Source organism: Rousettus aegyptiacus, unplaced genomic scaffold (assembly GCF_014176215.1).
Source record: "Rousettus aegyptiacus isolate mRouAeg1 unplaced genomic scaffold, mRouAeg1.p scaffold_m13_p_12, whole genome shotgun sequence".
In the NCBI taxonomy this organism is placed as follows: Eukaryota; Metazoa; Chordata; class Mammalia; order Chiroptera; family Pteropodidae; genus Rousettus; species Rousettus aegyptiacus.
The window spans coordinates 6,893,736-6,913,084 of NW_023416287.1; the positions used below are offsets into that span (position 1 = coordinate 6,893,736).

Here is a 19,349-nt window from a genome sequence, read left to right on the forward strand (position 1 = left end):
CCGTCGATCTGATTGCCATCCTCCAGATTCGTGTGGGCTGCTCCAGCCTTTCTCGTAGGCGGACTCCTGCGAATTTGTTTTCTCTTGGTCTGGCGATGCTCAGCAGAGGCCCTTCCGGTTGACTAATGGAATCTATTTGGCCACTATCATGATTTTTAGCTCTATCTCTGATACGCTGGTCTTCAAAAGGCAAAGGTGGGACCTGATTCCTTTGCCCCTGAATGCAGGCTTGACTTAGCGAGCCTTCGCAAGGAATAAGGTGTGGCAGGAAGCGATGGAAGTGACCAGAAGTGGCTTGAACGATTGGTCGCAGCCTCTGGTTCTGCCTGGTCCTTTCTCTTCACACGTTTGTTCTGAGGGAAGGCAGCCGCCAGGCCATGAGGATGCTGAAACAGCTCTGAGACGAGGCCCCGTGGGCAGGAACGAATGCAGTTTTCTTGAACAATTATTTAATAGTTAACACTTCTGTTCTCTCCAGAGCATGTTCCTTATGTTGACGTCTGTGGTGTCCCCATTTTGCAGATGAAGGAACTGACTCCCTGAAAGATTGAGTCCCTCGCCTGAGGTCCAATGGTCAGTATGTGGTGAAGCCGAGTTAGAACCTAGAGCCCAGTTTTCGCCGCTGCGTTGTGTGCTCCCCTCGGCTCTCTGTCTTCACTTGTCCCCCCAAAAGACATTTACCATGATACCTGTGAGTCTACCCACGTCCACATCTGTCACCCAGTAACGCCTGTGTTCCTCTAGGCCAGAGACTGCATCTTTCTTGTCTGTGTGGTGCTTGGACCAGAGCAGGACTCTAACTAGTGCGTGTTGATTGACTGACTGACTGACTGGAGGGAGGGATGGGCGTGGCTTGCCTTGAGCTGGGAGAGCCTGCGGGATCCTGAACAGCAGTGGCTCTGACCCTCTGCGCTAGCGTGAGGCTCTGTCCTCTGCACAGAGGCGGACAGCCTGGGGCCTGCTCTCCCTGGCTCGGATTCCGGCTCAGAGCACGGAGAACTCCAGAATAAGAAGAGCGACTTCTCTGCCCTGTGGCCCAGGGTGGCGGGGAGGGGCTGTTTACCTTGGAAGGCAGACCTCTTTTGTAACACTCACTTATTGTTGCCAGGAGCCCAAAAATACTTTTATTAATGGAAAAACAGGGATGGCTCCATACAGAAATATTTTGACAAGTCCAGAGGAGCCAGCGGGAAGGTTCAGAGCATATCCTCAGGAAGCTTGGGTTTCTTATCTCATAGGGAGCCCGCTGGGGGGAAAGGGCAGCACGCTTCTTCCAGTGGGGGGCCTGTCCCGTTTCCGCACCGGGCTCCCAGATGTGGCTTCCTGGGCTGGGAACTGAGGCAGCCTTCTGCAATGTGGCCCTGTCCATGCCCAGCTCTAGATAGAACCCCCCAGGGCCCAGGGGCTCTGTTCCCAGGTGCTGCCCCTTCCAAGTGTTCTCCCTCACGGCCCAGTCCCTCCGATGGCAGATGAAGGCTTGGAGCTGCCTCGGGCATCTTTCTGCATCCCTGCGTACCTGCCAGCGCTCACCAAAGAGCGCAGGTAAGGGCTGTCCCCGACAGCTGCACTCACAGGGCCTGAGGCTATTTTACACACCCTTATATGTACTGACTCCTCAAAACAGCTCTCCGATCGGATAGTATTACCCCCAATATGCAGATGAGGAAACTGAGATACAGAGAAATTAAGCAACCTGCCTAACGTCACAAAATTAGAGTGGGGCGGAGCCGGGATTTACGCCCAGGCCGGCTCACTCTGGAGCCTGACCCTTAACTCCACCAATGGCCAGCCGTCTTTCCGAAGTGTGAATCTGATCATGCTACTCAATGTCTCTGTATCTGATGTCTTTATACTCTTAAAAAACATACTCCACATTGGCTAGGACACAAATTTAGCTGTTGTCCTGGAGATTTTCCAATAGCAGCGGCTTGAAAAAGTTAGATATTTACTTTTTCTTTTGCAAAACACCTGGGTGGGAGATCCAGAGTTGATGCGGAGGCCGCATGATCCTCAGCGACCTGCTTTTCTTCTATCTGGTGGCTTGGTCTTCATCAACACAGTTTCCACTTCATGGCCCAAAACGGCTGCTTGAGCTCCAATGATCGAGTCCCTATTTTAGCAAGAAGTGGGGAGAAGGGAGTAGGGGAGAGTATGTCCTGTCTCTTTCAGGGTTCGATGCCAGGCTCTTCCACCATGTGACCCAGGGCAAGTCATTAAACCTCTGTAAAAGGAAAATATCTGAACGTCTTTTGAAGGTAATGAGGGTTAGTGAATACTTGTCAAACACTTGTAATAGGGCAGTGTGTAGAATAAACAAACACTCAATGTGTTTTAGCAACGATTGTTATCGATGCCCCTTAGACGACACCATTCCGCGGACGCCCCTCCGCACCCCATGAGCGGGTTGCGTTACCCTCCCAAGTGTTTCGCGGCTCCCCAGCCTCTCCGATGGCAGCACGAGAACCCTGCTTTGTAACGGACGTCGACCCCCTCTTTGCCCCCATTGGATGGAACGCTCCCTAAAAAACATGCACTGTCTGCCCAGTTTCCCCACCACATCCCAGTAGCACGTTCAGGGCCGTATGGCAGTCACCCAGAAAACCTGTCGAATGCGCGAAGCGATGAATATTTCCGACGACAGCGGGCTTTCGCCTGACCGCAGGGGACACTTCCTCAGGGCCTTTGCACGCGCTGTTCCCTCTGCCTTCCATGCGTTTCCCCAGCGACATTCGTAGCCACTTCCCACGCTTCCTTCCTTTCTGCCCAGTGTCCCCTGTTCAGTGAAGCCTTGTCGGGCCCCGCCCTGGTTAAAACCGGCTCCCCGCCCCCAGCCCTTTCCATCTTCTCCCATTACTTCTTTCCTTGGCACTTAGCGCCACCAGCGATGTCATCTGTACGTGTGTTCACTCTCGATCTCGCCCTCACTGGACAGTGAGCTCACTAAGGGCAGCGTCCGCATCTTTACGACTCACGCCTGCATCCCTGGTGCCCAGAATATTGCAGGTACTCGACGGTGTTTGTTGAATGAATGCACAACAGGAGAGCCCATTCGCTTTTTAGAACACGAGGAGAAACGTTCTAGTCACGTGCACCTCAGTCCGTCTTTTTAACAGAAGAAGGCCTGGATGTTTCGAGGTTAGCTCTTAGAAGAAGAATGCAGAAGAGATAAACCTTTCCTTCTCCCCGTTCCTTTTTTTTTTTCTGCCCACAGAAAGAGAAAGGCAAGCCGAGCCAATTGCAGCTTCGAGAGCCAAAAGCCGATTCTCTCTCCACGTCAGCTCTCCAGCTTCTAGGAAAATCTTCCCCATCTCGGAGGGCCCGGGGCATTCCGAGGGCTGCCCTCGGCCTCCTGTTACACCCCCGTTTAGCAGACTTGGAGAGGCAGAGAAAGCCCCGCAGAGGGGCCGGCGCTCTCTGGAAACTTGCCGTCAGCAGCCCAGTGAGCTGGCAAGGAACGTCCGGGGTTCTCTCCAAATGCCTCGGAAACCTTCCTGTCGGGTCACATTCCGGTCGGGGGGACCCTGGGATTACCAGGGCTCTCGGTGGCCGCCAGTGGCTGATTGGGAGGTAGCAAGATTCAGCACTTCTGAGCTGGAAAAAACAGCGCTGGGTATTATTTTGGGAATAAGCAGTCATGAGAACCTCCGAGAGCCGGTTGGGGAGACTGTGAAAAGCAAGACAATGTACTTTGACATGAACCAGGCGGGGAGGCACCTTGCTCCCCGCCACGACCACGGAACTGGGAGTTCTTTCCCCAGTGAGCTCTTGGACACGGGGAAAGCCTGTCCACTGCCCAGCCACCGCCCCATTCCTTCTCCCTGGCCAACCCCAGCCGAGCGCCTCATCCGTCTCCTTGGCCTTCTTACAGGGTGAGGGTCCTCCTCCGCCAGCTGAGAAGGTGGCCAGACAGTCATCCCAGCCTGCCATTCATTCGACAAACCTTGAGAGAACCTGGGAGCATGGCTTGAGCCAAACTGCCATGCCCAAATTCACACTGTCTGCGGCTTACTATTTGGTGGTGACTTTGGATTTCTGTGCCTCAGTTTCCTCACCTGCATAATAGGGATAATAATAGTCTCCATCACACAGACTTATTGTGAGGACCAAATGAGTTAGTACTTGCGGAGGGCTTGGGGGAGAGCCTGTCACATAGTCACCATTCCGTAGACATTCGATAGGATTATTTACTGAATACCCACCAGTTCCAGACAGCATTCCAAACCCCAAGGAAGACAGCCATGCCCCATTTTTCTAGTCTAGTGGGGAGATGAGTCAGAACCCAGTAAACAAACAGATGAGACCATTTCAAGGTCTGTTATTCATTCAACAAACCTCTCTGAGGTCCAGCCATATGCCAGACATCATTCTAGGTGCTAAGGACATAGCAATGACTAAAGCAAAATACTTGCCCTTGCAGAGTTTATGTTTTAGTTGGGAGGGAGGGGAGACATATAATACACAAGGGATATGTCATTTATTTGTGGCAAGTGCGAAACGTTATTACGATAGAGTGTTGTGATTGAGATTTATGGGGTGGGGTCCGGCGTTCAGGCAGAGAAGTCTGTTTGGGAGTTGAGGGTCATGGAAGAACGCTTTCCGAGGATGACATCTGGGCTGAGATCAAGAGGACAGAAGAAGCTAGCTGTGAGAGATGGGACGTGGATGGCAGGGACACAGGGACGGCCGAGTCCGGGATGGTGACTGCCAGGTTCCTGCCGGTCAGACACCTGGGAGAACAGAGGCCCCTGCTCGAAGCTCGCCGGACCCACCAGCCACCCCCACCAGGTGTCTCCGGCATTCACGGTCCCCTTGGACAGTTCCTGCTGCTGCCGGCATTCCCCGCTGCTCCCCCAGCATCGTGGTGGCCTTGTCTTCCAGCTGTGTCCCCACCCCATGCCCCCGCTCGGCCAGAGCCAGGTGTGTGGAACAAGCCAGTCCATGACCCCACGTTTGATGGGGGAGCTCCTCAGAGCAACCGAGACGACACACAAGTACAGTATTGCCTAAGGGGTCAGCACGTGTGCGCGAGAGCCGGGCGCCTAGGTTCGGTCCCCGCCTCTGCCGCTTGCTGGCTTGCTGGCTGTGTGCCCCGGAGGAAGTGCCATAACCTCTCTGCGCTGCACTCGCCTCCCCTGTAAAGCGATAGATAGCCAGAGGGTCATTGCGAGGACTCAGTGAATTCACGCCCGCACACAGCAAGCGCTCAATAAATGCTCGCTGGGATGGATAGATCAATACGGGCACACCTCATCTGAGTATGCCTTTCTTCATCGTGATCTACAGATGTTCGATATTTTTTTTTGGCAAATCGAAGGCAAGCCCCTTGACTAGCAAAAAGATTCCGCCTCATTTCATTGTGACACTCGCTTGATTGCGGGGGTCCGGATCCAAGCCCAGGTGTGCCTGCAAGTCTCGCATTTCCGGTTTTCCTACACCTGTCTCTGTCCTGCTTTCTGGGTTTGAGACATGTAGACACCCAGATCAGTTCTCAACTGCCGTCTACCTTTCAGCCAGAAAATGACCGATGGTCAAGGTGCCCAACAGGTACAGACGACACTCGGGCTCAAAACGCAGCGAGAGGACCAGTGGGGTGCCCGCGTCGGAGCGGCCCAAGTCCTTTTCCATATTCCTAGTGTTGAATCAGCTGCAGGGGCAGCAGCGGCAAGTGGTGCCTCAGCAGAAAACCCGCGTTTCTTATTTATGAGGCTGTCAGAGAGGAGCGGTGCTAATAAAAGTCTTCCCCAGTGATTCAGGCTCTCCTGCAGCCCAGATGTCCTGTGGCCTCCCTGCGCCTTTCTCCCATGCCCACCTGGCCGCCTTCTATTTGCGTTTGATTCAGCTTCTCTTTCGTTTTTTCTTCCTACGCTGGCCTATGCCTGCCCCAGCTGAGAACCTCTAGTTTGGGGAATTTTCGTGGATAATTTGGTGGGCGGAAGCTCCCCACCCACCCCCCTCGGAGCATCCCTTAAAAAAAAAAAAAAAGGGAGAGTGCTCGAGAGAAGTGAAAAACAGTGGGTGGTTCAGTTCAAAAGGACAAAATATTTCTTGCCCTGGCACCAGGAGAGGAAAGAAATTGTCTGAGGAACCAAAGAACAGCTAAACTAAGAAGCTGAAAGCTGCAGCCCGTAAGGGCAAATTAGGTGACTCAGCTGCGACTCCCCTGATCCAATCCTTGTAGTATTAATGTGCTTTAAAAGGGAAAAATGCTTAACTGTGACAGAGAGTGTGGGCTCGGTAAAATGTGGCTTAATGCTGATTCTACCGCGTTCCAAAAGGCGCCTCCCCTCTCTCCCCTGCCCAGCAGCGCCCAGCACCTGTGGGGATCAGACCTGCCTCTGAGGCCTGAGCCTGGGTGGGACCGAGTCTAAAATTATCCTCGATAACGAGTCTGGCAGAGGAGGGCCCCCGTTCACTTCCTGCCTCGATTCTGGCCTCCGAGACCTCGGCTCCCAGGGAGGGCTCTGGGAGGCAGGGGCTGCGGTGCCAAGAACGTGGGCTCCGTTGCCAAACGGAGTTGGGTTCAAGTCCAAGCTGGTTGTGTGGAAATCACCTCGTGGGACGTCAGTGTGCTCATCCGCAAACAGGGTGCAAGGCGTCGAGCCCCGTGGGAGCGTGAAGTGGGCTAGGTCTTGCAAAGAGCCTGCTTCCCTCCTGGGGGCGGAGGGCATGGACTGCAGGGTCAAACAGTCTTAATCCTAGCTTCATCATGACTCACTCCTTGAGTGTGGGAAGGTTTTTCAAACATTTTTTTTTTTTAATCTACATTTTGAGCATTTACGATAGGCCTTACTGTTCTTAGCGTCATATCCATGCATCAGCTCTGTGGAAGGCACCAATAATGTCCCCATTTCACAGCGTGGGTAAGGGACTCCGGGGCAGAGCCGAGAATCTGGTTCCAGAGTCTGCACTTTATCCTGCCTCTCAGGTCAGCTAATCCAGTGCTACCTTCTAGAACTTTCTACAGTGATGGACATGTTCTCTTCTGTGCTATCCAACTCTGGAGCCACCAGCCGCATGTGGCTTTTGAGCACGTGGAATGTGTGGCTCATGCAACCCCGAAACAGACTTTTACATTTTACTTAATTGGTAATCACTTTGAATTTTAATAGCATGTGGTTAGGGGCTGAGTATCTTCGTGAGCAGGGCCAACCCCTCTGTGGCGGTGTGTTACTCCACAGGGGGCCGAGAGCAGGAATTACAGATGACTCTAGTTCCAGTCCGAGCACATAGTAGGTGCTGACTTAGGGGGTGCTATTCATGGGGCTGCTAAGAAGAGTGGCCGTCTTCAGATGACAGCAGTTTGTAGACCTGCGGCAGTGGAAGCCGAGCGCCGAGTTTCATTCATGCTGAGGCTGACCAGCTTGTCGCAACTTGCCCAAGACTTCCTCGGTTTTAAAACCGGAAGTCCTGCATCCTGGAAACCTCCTCAGTCCCAGGCAAACCAGGATGGTTGGCCGCCCTGTTCTTGCCTCAGATGATGGGGTAGTATCCTCAAGGAATGGGGTTTCCTCAACAGGCTCCCTGAAAAGGCTCTTCCTCCATGGCCTTGCAGGCTGCATTCCAGTATTTGCCAAGAAGAGCAACAGGCAAGCCATTTATCCTCTGTGTACCTTAGTTTCCCTTTTGGAAAATGGGGGAGAAGGTTCTCCTGTTTGCAGGTGGCTGCAAGGAATGCAGACAAGATGCTTTTCTCGGGTAGGGGTGTGGGACTGTCCCCAGTAGCTCTTCATGGGCTAGCGTCTTCAGCTGGTCAGGTCTGAGAGCCCAGCGGGGCCGTTGTGGGCCGAGGTGTGGAGTGCAGAGCGGTCCACAGATGGAACCAGCTCCTCTCAATGTCTCTTCAATTTCAAGGCTCTCTGTAGGAAAGCGTGTGTGTGTGTGTGTGTGTGTGTGTGTGTGTGTGCGCGCGCTGGGGGTGAGGGTGCTGATGAGTCGCCAGCTCTGGTGCTTCCCGAAGTTTTATCGGAGCTCACGACGATATCTGAAATGGCCATTTTCGAAGCTGGCTGGATCTGGGGGCCCCGGTTGTCCCAGCCCGCATGCGGACGGAGAGGCGCAGGTAGGCGAGGTTTGGGAAGAGCATCCTGAGCATCTTGACAGCTGGCTCGTCCCCCTCCCCGCCGGCCTTCTCTTCTGGGGTCTGCGGCCCGCGTGCCATGCAGGGCATCCCACCGACCTCCTTCTGGAGACCGTGCGAAGTTCACGACATCCTGTCCCTTTATTTGCCTGTTTATTCGGAGCATGTGTAAACACATGGGTTGCCTGGTTTCGGCGTCTCTTTGGCCATTTCATTATTGCTGGAGCCTCCCAGCATCACTGGAAACCTTGGGTTTTCTAAATGAATCTAAAAATATACTCTTTGAAAAAAAAAAATCTTGGAGTTGGAGAATTGACACAAGGCACCGTTATTTATTTCTTTTCCCTCCTCCCCCCTCCTCCCGCCCCTCCTCCCCTTTCCCCATCCCCCTTCTTCTTCCTCCTCCCACCATCCCTGAATACAAAAAAAAAAAAAAAAAAATCTGGGCAGCTAGAGGCCCGGAGGTATTGCCAAGGGTCCCTGGGTCAGTGTCCAGGGGCCTCGACCACCTGGGGTGTTGGTGTGAGCCCTGGGCAGCTTTCACTGGGAGGCGCCCGCTTGGAAAATGGGGGGTTTGGAAGTTTGGGCATGATTTATTAAAAGCTGCAGCGGGCTAGGGAAGGCGGTGGCTGGGGCGATCCTTGCAAACAGCCGCCTGGAGCTCCTGCAAGGCCGACTTGGACGCTCGCAGGCCCCCACCCCCTTCTCGCCGGCGCCCGCATCTCTCTCTCTCTCTCTCTGACTTTTCTCCTGAACAATCAGGGACTTGTGCTGGCGGCCGAGGGAGCCACGGAGCTGGCTGGCCGAGGAGGAGGCGACGTCATGGATTCCTGAGTGTGAAGTTTGCAGGAAAGCCCTTAGTTTTGGAGATGGACGAGATCCAGTGGTTTCCATGGTGCTGGATAAACAGGAGGAAACAGTGAGGGAATCCCGTTATTTTACTGCATTGAAAGCCTATAAACACGGAGCGCCGGGAAGGAAGTCGCGTTCCCTCTCGAGTAAGCCGAGCGCCGAGCCGCGCCGACTCCGCTGCGCCGGGAGCTGGGAGCCGGGAGCCGGGAGCCGGGAGCCGGGAGCGGGAGGCGCGCAGCTCCCGGGCCGCTCGCAGGCTCCTCGGCCAGGGCAGCCCCGCGAGCATGCTTTAGAGGGCGGCGCCCCCTTGGCTCCTGGTCTCCAAACTCAGAGCCCCTCTCGCGCCGCGCGCCAAGCCCGCATCCCCTCCAGATGCAGAGAGAGGCTGCGTTCAGGCTGGGGCACTGCCATCCCCTCCGCATCATGGGGTCTGTGGACCAAGGTAACTGACTCGCCCTCTGTTTCAGCCGGTTCCTCCTCTCGCCTCCCAGCCCTTCCCTTCTGCTCCTTCCCCGGCCAGCGCTTTCGGCTCCTGGCTGAGGGCGCGGGGAGGCCCGGGGACTCCGGTGTCCCAGGGCGCACAGGTAGAGTGGCCAGGAGGAGAGGCGCCCTCGCCCGGGGCAGGGAGGGGAGACGGGCCAGCCGACTGCAGACCACCGTGCCTGGGGGGCGGTGTGGTGTCCCTAAGGCGGGATCCCCGCGGCGGGGCTGTCACGGGATTTTCTCCTCCGTGGGACACCGGGAGGGGTTCTCGCTACTAACCGCTGGCTGCTTAACCGTTTCAACACTCAGCTTTTGACAGCAGATGCCATTCAGCCGTATTATTATTATTGTTGTTGTTTTTATTATTATATATTTATCGTTGTTATTATTATTATTTAGCTTTTTATTTTCCTTTTAGGAAAACAGTGCCAGTCTTTTACTATATAGCAAAACTAGTCCTAAAGACTTTGCTTTTTAACAGTTACAGCAGCAGATGCTCTGGGACATTTAAACAATTTTCTTCCCCGTTTTTTTTTTTTGTTTTTTTTTTTTTAATGTGCCTGATGGATACAGTCCTCGGGCTCCTCCTTTAAAGTGCAACGTACCATCAGTTTGTTTAGCGATCTGATTACACTCTGCTCTCCGTGTTTCTGCGTCTTTTCCCCTCATCTTGGGTCCAGCCCCGAAAAGCAGACTGCTCGGGATCGGCCGGGAGGGGCTCCACGTGTAAGAATATGACATGAAAACCTCTCCTCCGGGTGGGGCGTTGGAGGAGGTTGGGCTGGACCCTGACGAATCTGTCTTTAAAACGGGAACGCGGGCGATGTGATGTGTTTTCCAGAGGCCAGCCCTGCACACAGCGGGGGCACTGCCCACCGGCAGGGCTGCAAGAGTTAAGCGAAATAAATATATGTAGGAGGAGTTAGCCTCATGTCATAAAATCAGAGTTGAATGTAGGTTTTGTGCTCTGCGTGGCTGATTAAAGTTCTGGGGGGAAGAAATGACAATTTCAGTAAATAAACCTGAGGGGCTTTTTTTTTTTTTTTTTTTTTTTTTGAAAACCAGAGTGAGGCCAAATGCCTTGGGTTAGGTAAATGGTATGCTTTGCCCCAGCAGACCTCAATGACACATATTTTTAGCTGAGTTGCACTTTTGAAAGCAACACCCTGCCAACACTTTGAACGTTTTAACTGGTACCAGTATATCCTGTCCTAGTGGCCAAGCATGGGACATAATGGCAAAAAAAGATTACTAATACCGCATCACCTGTAAAAGTGACGCTCTCAGACGGGCAGCGGATACTAAGGACACGAATCGGCTGTTACTGTCATAGATACTGAAACGGCGTGATGCTCTGAAGGTCGGGGTGGGGGGACAGAGTAATGCCAAAAGTAGCTCTCTCTGGAAAGAGGGAGAGAGCAAGAGCTTGGAAGAGAAGTTGGGCTTCCGTTTCACTGTGTGATCTAACACAAGCCTCACATTTTAATGGAGCGGCTACCCCTCTGCCTCAGGCTGATGAATCTGCTCCTGTCTCGAGGTGTTGAAGTCTGTGTGTTTTTGCGTGTGCACGTGCATTGCCTGCCCTTCTCAGCTCGTGCTCATGTGTGCAGGGATCGTGAGTACGTGCGTGCCAGCGTGTGTACACATGTGGGAGACAGGGCACCACATTGTTCCCAGCGAACCACACTTGGCATACCAAGGCAACTGGGCACACAGAATATAATTCCAGGCATCAAAGAGCTGGTATGTGAGATGCCTCGGCCGTGCCCTGCAGAGGGAAAAGCTAGTGCCCCTTTAAACTCAAACACCACGTGAGCCTAGGGACAGACCTGAAGTGTGCATGCGGATGGGTGGGGCCACGAAGAACGAATAGAAATATTTGCATGGTAAGAAAATACTGACCTTGCTGTGCAGCTTGGGAGTGAGGCCCTGGGAAAAACTGAAGATCTGAAAGAGGTGTGTTCAGTTTTATCTGAAGTGGGATGATGGAAAGTATTTCAGGAATAAACAGACCCAGGGTGAGCTCTGCTCACTTCCAGACCCAAACTCTCTGCCTTCTGCTTGGATTAGGATTTCTGCTTGGCCAGATCACAACTGTGAGATCTTGGGGGAGTGCCTTCACCTCTCTGTGCCTTGGTTTCCACATCCGTAAAATGGGGCCAATACTAATAGAGGGTTTGAGATTCGGTGAGGCGACACATATAAAGAACCTAAAAGGGTGTCATGCTCAGTCACCCCTCAACGCACGTTAGCTGCCATTCCTATTATATTAAAGATGAAGAACAATAACTTACGTTGCCGTAGCACTGAATTTTGTGGCAAAAATTCTTCGAAGAGATGTGGTATTTGAAACCCCTCGAGATACTTTTAACTGACTGGGGCTTCACAGTGAGACAGGTCGGGCCGAGATCATGAGTGCGAAGCCTCAGTTTCCTCATCTGCAAAAGAGCGTAGTGATAGCGCCGACTTCGTAGGGTTGCTCTGGGCATCCTGTGAAATCACGTGCATAACATGCTTATCTCTGTGCTCAACACGTGATTAGCACGGACCAGATGCTATTATTCTGGGACCGTCGAGGACAATGCGAGCCAGCCTTGCCCAAGGTCACAGAGCAAGATAGCAGCACTATGCCTGGCACTCAACGAGAGCTCCACGGCTGGCCGCGGGGCTGAGAGCAAACATACTGAGCCCTGCCTGGGCCCTGTCCTTGTCAGGGCAGCTGTGCTCGGTAAGTCCGATGATCACTGTCTCCCTCCCGGAGTTTGGCAGCGAGGCCAGAGAGGTGCAGCGACTGGCCAGATGTTACCCAGCAGGGGAGTCAGGGAGCCATCGCTGGAACCCAGGGAACTGGGCCATGTGCTCTGCTATCTCTGGAACTCACTGCCATCGTCTTTATAACACCGCGAGGACACTGAGGCGGTCCACACCTTGGTCCCAGGCTCTTTTCCCAGCACCACGTTGAGAAGGGGCGACATATCCTGGAAGGGTAAGAGGAAAGTAAGGAACGATGTGGAAAGGGCGAGCGCCGTCATTAGATACGGGCAAAGTGAGGCAGCAGCTGACGTGTAACTAACTCCCCAGCCTCGGGTGAGGTAGGCGGGGCTCCTTGCCTTGTCGGACCAGGGGGAAAGCAGTCCCCGCACAGCCAGGAGGCTCTCTGCTTTTGCGTGGAATGGACACTCCTCCACGGGCTCCGCCTCCTGGCTAAGCCCCGCCCCCTGCTCCCCAGACAGCCCCTCCTCCAGCGAGTCCTTCCTTCTCCTCCTTCTGCTCTCAGAGCTTCAGTAAAGGAGAATCACCCCTTCTCCCAGGCCGCCTCCCATGGCCTTGATTAAAAACTTTCCTTAGCTGGATTGTAAGGCCTCCTGAAGACAGGGGTCAGGTCTCCGATTTCTGTGAGCCCCCAGTGGGCTCCTGGTCACGTTTCTACACCCCATGTGTCAGCAGCTTGAGATCTGGGTGAGAGGTTTACATCTTGGCTCTGACACTCGCTAGCTGTGTGACAGTGTGCAAGTTAAGTCCACATCCCGTGCCTCAGTTTCCCCACATACAAAAGAATGATGCTAATAGTTTCTGGAGTAATAATTAATATATTTTACAATGACTATCAGCCAATCAGAACAGCAGGAGCAGGGTCCAAAGAGACGCCCCCGATGGGCCAAGCTTTAACCCTTTATCTGCTGAATTGCAGTGAGCGCTCCAGGGCTGCAGAGGCCCTTGGGTGGGTGGGTGGGGGGGTGACAGCAATTATTTACCAATCTGCGGAGAGTGTCAATCTTTTAATAAACAATATAACCCTCAACGTACCCACTTAATAAATAATTGCTGTCATCATTCCCGTACTATTTATTAATTCATTATTTACCCACCCCACCCCACCCCCAAACAAAAATCCAACCTAAAAAAACAATTGCCATGTGCGTTCTTATACATTTTCTTGTCGGACCGCTCACACGCACTGCAGTCACGAGTGACCATTTCACGTCTTACTTGGAAGGAGCCAGGCAGGGTCCTGCTTCTGTTCCTTTGCTGAAACGGGAATTTGAGACAGTCTGACTGCCAGACGGGATTGGAGCCCCTTTCTGGGATCCCTGGGCCCTTGCCCTGCGCTGCCCGCTTCCTGCACTGACCACACTGGTGGTGGCCCATCATGCTTTGTCCGGGTCCTCCTCCGGGCGTGAACTCCACAGGAACTAGAAACCACAGGTGTCTTGCTCACCTTTTTGGCCCAGGGTCCAGAACGGTGCCTGGACGTAGTGGGTACTCAGTATGTGTGTGTGCGTGTGTGCACGTGTGTGCGTGTGTGTATTTTTTTTGACAGCTGGAGGAATGAATGGATGAGTGATGCGCGGTAGGGGTGACATCACTTATTCAGGCCACAGAACTGAGCCTCCAACTCCGAAGCGCCGCGCCATCATTTCGGCTCTCTCTCTTCTGCCTCCTTTTGACCACGACGGTGGCCTTGGGATCCAGGTTTCCCCACCTCGCACTAGCCACCGAAGCAGGGCTCCCCCTGGTCACCCGGCGGGCATAGACTTTCAGGCTGTTGTCTGCAATGACTCAGCCCTCCAAGGCAAGAACAACAAACAAGTGACGGCCATGGCCAGGCCGGCGGCCAGCGGCCACCACTTACTGGCTGCCGGCTATGTGCCCGGTCCCATCCCGAGGGCGTTCCGCGTGCCACCTCGTTCGTCCTCACACCGGCCTGACGGTCCACGTCCCCGACGTGCACAGAGAGGTATGGCTACTCCCCGGGGGGACATCACTAGGCGACGGAGCTCGGACTCCGTCGGACACTCTCCACCATGTCGCTCCCTGTTGGGCTGAACAATCATAGCAATCAGGTGACCCGTTTTCTCTATCAGACACACACTCTGTGGCCAAGCACTTGACAGGTGCCCAGTGGAGTCTCATAAAAACCCAGAGACGGCGGTTATTTAATGCGGCCTCTGTTTAGAGAGGAGAGGACGAAGACCGGAGCGGTCAAGGCATTTCAAGGGCTGAACCAGACCCCGCCGATGCCAAAAGCTCAGCGTCCAAGGGCTCCGTGGTCCTGTTGCTTCCACTTCCTGCAGCGGGACCACCCAGCAAGACGGGCACAGGCTGGTGAGGAGGGCCGCAGACCTCTAAAGGAGCCAGCCCTCCACAGAGTTTGGAGCGCGTGCGGGTGGGCGGGGGATTCTCTCCTTTCTGAGCCGCTCGGAAACGTCTGGCGGCCCTGGCCCTTCCCTTTCTCATCCTCTCCAGCACAACGGACCTGCCCAGCGACCTATTTCCTCAAAGCCCAGCCGGGTGCTCTTGGTGCTCTTGGGCCTGACACCCCAGCACTGTCACCACGTCACCACGCTTGGAGCCGGTCCGTGCCTGCCCCCCTCACGCCCTCACACACACGCACACACTCGTCACACTACCCCCTTGGCCCGTGCCATCCGGTCTGTCTACGTGGGGCTCCCTTTCCCCCTTTCTAGCTCTTTCTTCAAGGCCCGTCTCACTCTCCTCTTAGAAGCCTCCTTGACCATCGGTTTGTTTTCATCGATATTTTTAGAGCATCTGCGATGTGCCGGTCCCTGTCCTGAATGCTGGGGAGAGGGCGGCGAGCCTCCCCTCACGAGGGCAGCACAAAGCAAGCGAGTGCAGGAGTATCCGAGGGAGTTTCGGTCGGTGTCAAATGCAAGAGACTAAAATAGAAAAGAGTTGCAAATGACTTGGGGTGTGTGTGTGTGTGTGGGGGGGGTAGGTGGGTGTACCAGTTTCCTGTGGCTGCCATCACAAATTACCACAAACTGGGTGGCTTAAAACAAAAGAAATCTATTTTCCCACAGTTCTGGAGACTAAAAATCTGAAAGCAAGGTGTCAGCAGGGCCACGTTCTGCCTGATGGCTCTGGTAGGGGAGGGTCCTTCCTGGTTTCTCCCGGCTTGTTTTGTTGGCTCCCGGCAATCCTTGCTGCTGTCCTTGGCTGGTTAGTGCCTCTCCCTGCTCTCTGTCCCCGTCTTCACGCGGCCCCCTTCCTGTTGTACGTGTGTTCTCTCCTCTTCTCACGAGGACCCCAGTCTTTGTATCAGAGCCCTGAGCTCTAAGGGCCTCATCCTCCCCTGACTGCACCTGCTGAGACCCTGCTTCCAAATAAGATCACATTCACAGGTGCCTGGGGTGGGGGTTTGGGGGAAGGCCACAATTCAACCTACAGCAGTAAGGACTGATAATTCAGACTGGAGGGTCCCTTCTTGAGAGATGTCTTTTTGTGACCTCTGCATGGCGAGGGATCTGCCTGTGAAGTGTCTGGGAGATGAGCATCCCGACAGGACAAACAGTGCAAAGGCCCTGAGGAGAGGGATGTGCTTGGGATGTTCACTGACCAGTAAGAAGGCCTGTGAGGCTGGAACATGGAAGACCAGGGAAGCGTGACAGGCGGCGAGACCGTGGACCCCGGCCCGGGCAGGGTCCATGTGCTCACGGGGTCTTGTGAGCAGTTCGCGGTTGCTTCTCAGGGTAATGCGGAGGCACTGGGGGCATTTTAAGCAGCAGGGGTGTGAGCATGTCAATCTTGTCGAAAGATTTTATTGGCCATTAAGTGGGGAACAGCCTCTAGCCAGGTAAGAGTGGGTGCTCAGAATGCCAGTGGTGGCTATTGCGGTGGCCTGGGCAGGTGACGATGGTGGCTGGGGCCTGTGCGAGGCCGAGGAGCTGGGGAGAAGTGGTACTTCTGAGTCTGCCGTGTGTTCTTTGCGGTTCTCAGACTGTGTTCCCTCGAGCCCTGGGGTCCGGCAGGGATGGTCCCCGTCTCCGGCACTTGAGAGCAGATGGCATTAATCTCATGATGTGTCTTCTTCGCGGCTCAGTTTAGAGTCCCCAAGGCAGGTCCCCCTTCGCCCTCTCCTATCACTGGGAGTCACGAGACATTTTTTTTTTTTTTAATCGTGTTTCATCTCGATCCAAAAATGTCCCTTAACAAATCCACCCTTAGCTAATAACCCAGGGACAATGTGACTCAGTAATGAGTATCAGATTCATGTGGGACAAAACCATTTCCGTGTGACTTTTAAACGCAACCATAGCCTCCTCTCTGCCTTGGCGGGGGTAATAGTGAGCCTTATGCATGCGGGCACTTCGGGGTTTAAACAGCATGTCTGTGACGCTCTCAGTGCGTGTAAAGTGGTCTATTTATCTTCGCTGCCATTTTTGCTGTGATTTTGCCATTTTAAATTCAAGTTCTTACTTTTCTTTCGTTTGAAGGGGATGAATCCATTTTTTCCCCAACTTTCCGGGGTCTTCTCTGTGGGTTTTGGATGACCTGCTTTTAGTTACTCTACTAATGAGTCCAGAGGTATTCGTGGAGGATGTTCACAGGGACAGGTGGGGACCCCCGGGTGGGGACCCCCGGGTGGGATCGATGGTGACCTGACAGCAGCAGAATCGTGTGAAGGCCTCTTCTTCTCAGCTCCAGGTGGCTGGTCCATCTGGGAATATGGGCCTGCTGCGGCCAGATCTTCCCATACTTTAGGAGACATTGGAAATTTAGACTTTTATATGAAATCTCCCAATTAAAAAAAAAAATACAAGTTCAGATTTAAAAAAAATAAAAATATGGGGCAGGCCAAACATAATATGCCTGCGGGGTTATTAGCTGAGGGCGGATTTGGCTGAGCTACTGCAACCCTGTGACTTGTGCTGCTCTTAAATGCCGCAACTTATATTCCACACCTTGACTTGGGTTCTGGCTTTTAGTAGAACCTCGCTTGAGGATCGGGGTCGCAGAAGGCAGTAAGAAAAGGGGAGAATGACAGATGATCCCAGGAGAGCTGGGATTGGGGGACGGCTTATCTGGACCCCTGTAGGCCAGGTGTTTGTACTTAATTCTAAACTTAAGAGGAAGCCACAGGAGGGCTCGTGGGATATATATTTTGAAAGGAGAGGTAGTGAGACCGGAAAGGGGTCCACTGCATTCATCCAGGCGGCTGGGGATCTGCTTTGAGCAATCGCCCAGGCGTGCTGGTCCCCTGCCCTCCTCTCTAACTCCACGGCCCTCCTTGCTCAGCCTCCAGCACACCGAGCCCCGCTGGCTTTCCTTGGGTTCCCACCCCCAGAACACTCTTCCCCCCAGATTGTCCATCAGCCAGGTTTGTCCAGATGTCACCTTTCCAGAGAGGCTCCTCGTGACCACAGAAGTGACTCCCCAGTCCCTAGGCTTTACCCCCGGCTTCGGGTGAGGTCTTCCCTAACAATCCTATGGGAAATGATCTTTGTCCCTTTATCTCCTTCATGCCTCTCCTGCCAGCAGAATCCGGGCTTTTCCAGGGCCACCGTGTCCCATTTATGCTGGGGCCCTGGCACATGAGGGGTGGCCAAAAAGTACAGATTTAAGGGTGGACTTGTGCTTTCAGAGTATCTGTGATTCTTTTCAGGTCCCGGGAAATAGAGTGGCGGGTCATGCACGCAGGTGACTAAACTCTAGGTGGAAATCATGCCGCTGCTGTGGGGGCGCCGAGGCCCGTGGAGATACAGGTCTGCTCCCTCAGGAGGAAAGAGGGACAAGCCGGGCCTCGGCTGCTCGCAGAGGGCAAAACGCAAGTGGCCGCCGCTTTCCTGTCGAGCTCCTGCGTCGGGCAGGGGCGCAGCGCTCGCCGCTGGGAAGGTCCCCGGCGGTGGCCCAGGCCAGGGGCCGAGCGCGGTGCCCCGCGGTGCGGCTAGGGCAGGCCGGCGGCCTCCTTCCTCCCGGGCGCCGGCCAGCCCGGGCCGCCCGCCTCTCCCTCCCCCGCCGGGTCCCCGTGCTGGCCCCGCCCCCGCCGGCCAGGCCGCCCTGTCCCCGCCTCCCCCCTCGCGGGGCTGCAACAGGTGCCTCCCGGAGCAGGAAGCTCGCGCCGCTGCTCAGCTCCCCCGGGCGCGTCCAGCCTCGCTGCGCCAGGCGCGCCATCCCCGGACCCGGCTTGCGTCCCCACGAGGACAGTGACCCCCGCCGCTCCACCTGCTTCTCCGCCCGCTTCCTGCTACCTTGCCACCCCTGGTGAGGGGCTCAAGAGAAAGCCGAGCCTGCCCTCGCCCCCCGGGCCCGGCAGCCCGCCCGCCGCCTTGTGCGCCATGGATGCCCCGGAGCAGCAACCCGACCCCGATGGCTACGAGCCCGGGGGCAGCCCCCAGGACGAGTTGGACTTCTCCATGCTCTTCAACTATGACTATTTGAATCCTATCGAAGGTCCGTAGAGGCTCCGCCTGGCCCGGCCCCAAGCCTGAACTGAGGCTTGGGCCTGGAGAGTGGGCCCAGGGCCCCCCTGCGCCTCACGTCCTGGGGGCTCGGTGTGGTGGTGGGGGGAGGTGCCTCTTCCCAGGTGAGAGGAGGGAGCGAGGCGTCAGGGACTGCGGCTACCCTTAGGGGGCGGTAGGCTCACTCTCGCGTTGTAGGGTGTCAGTTTCCAGATACTGTGACTTCTCCTGGAGGGTCACTCGTATCAAGCAAAAGGTGGCAGGGGGCTCAGCTGGCCTCTTGCCTGCTGCTGGGTGGTCAGAGGGCAACGGAAGTGATGTGCTTCGGAGGGAGCCAAAGAACGGGGCGAGTGGAGTGGGCTGCGGCAGAACGAGGTCGCACCTGAACCTATTTATCAGAGCAGGTGAAAGCTGATCCCCCCGCCCCCCCCCAGGCACCACCGCGGGTGAGTGGCATTTGTTGAGGACTTTGTATTGAAACTAAGGAAGAGGTTGTCTGTGTCTAACGCCGGCGTGCGGTTTGACTTCAGCGTCGAGAGGCCAGCCCATTTCCTCCCTGGGTGGTGCTGCTGCCTCTGCATTCACCCCAGTGGATGGGTCCGAGCTCTGAGCGATCCCCACCCCGCCGGCATAACGGATGTGGGGGCGCAGGGCCCGGGAGGAGGTGGGAGCTGGCCCGTGGATTCCGCTGGCTATTCCTGCCTCAAGGAGCTGTCAGTCCGTGCCTTCAAGTGTCA

General features: G+C 54.9%; 1 protein-coding gene across 10 annotated transcripts in view; it reads left to right on the plus strand.

The window, feature by feature from the left end:
* The first annotated feature begins 9,140 nt into the window (after nucleotides 1–9,140).
* The window catches only part of NFATC2 (nuclear factor of activated T cells 2), a 143,195-nt gene continuing 132,986 nt past the window's right edge, over nucleotides 9,141–19,349 (plus strand). For 6 of the 10 annotated variants that reach the window (XM_036229280.1, XM_036229278.1, XM_036229281.1 and 3 more), the window contains exon 1: nucleotides 18,250–18,604. In XM_036229280.1, the coding sequence (XP_036085173.1) occupies nucleotides 18,490–18,604 (115 nt within the window). In that variant the 5' untranslated portion in view covers nucleotides 18,250–18,489. Of the gene's footprint in view, nucleotides 9,372–18,249; nucleotides 18,605–19,349 lie in introns of those variants that run through there. The other 4 variants (XM_036229284.1, XM_036229282.1, XM_036229276.1 and 1 more) reach the window with 1 other exon arrangement.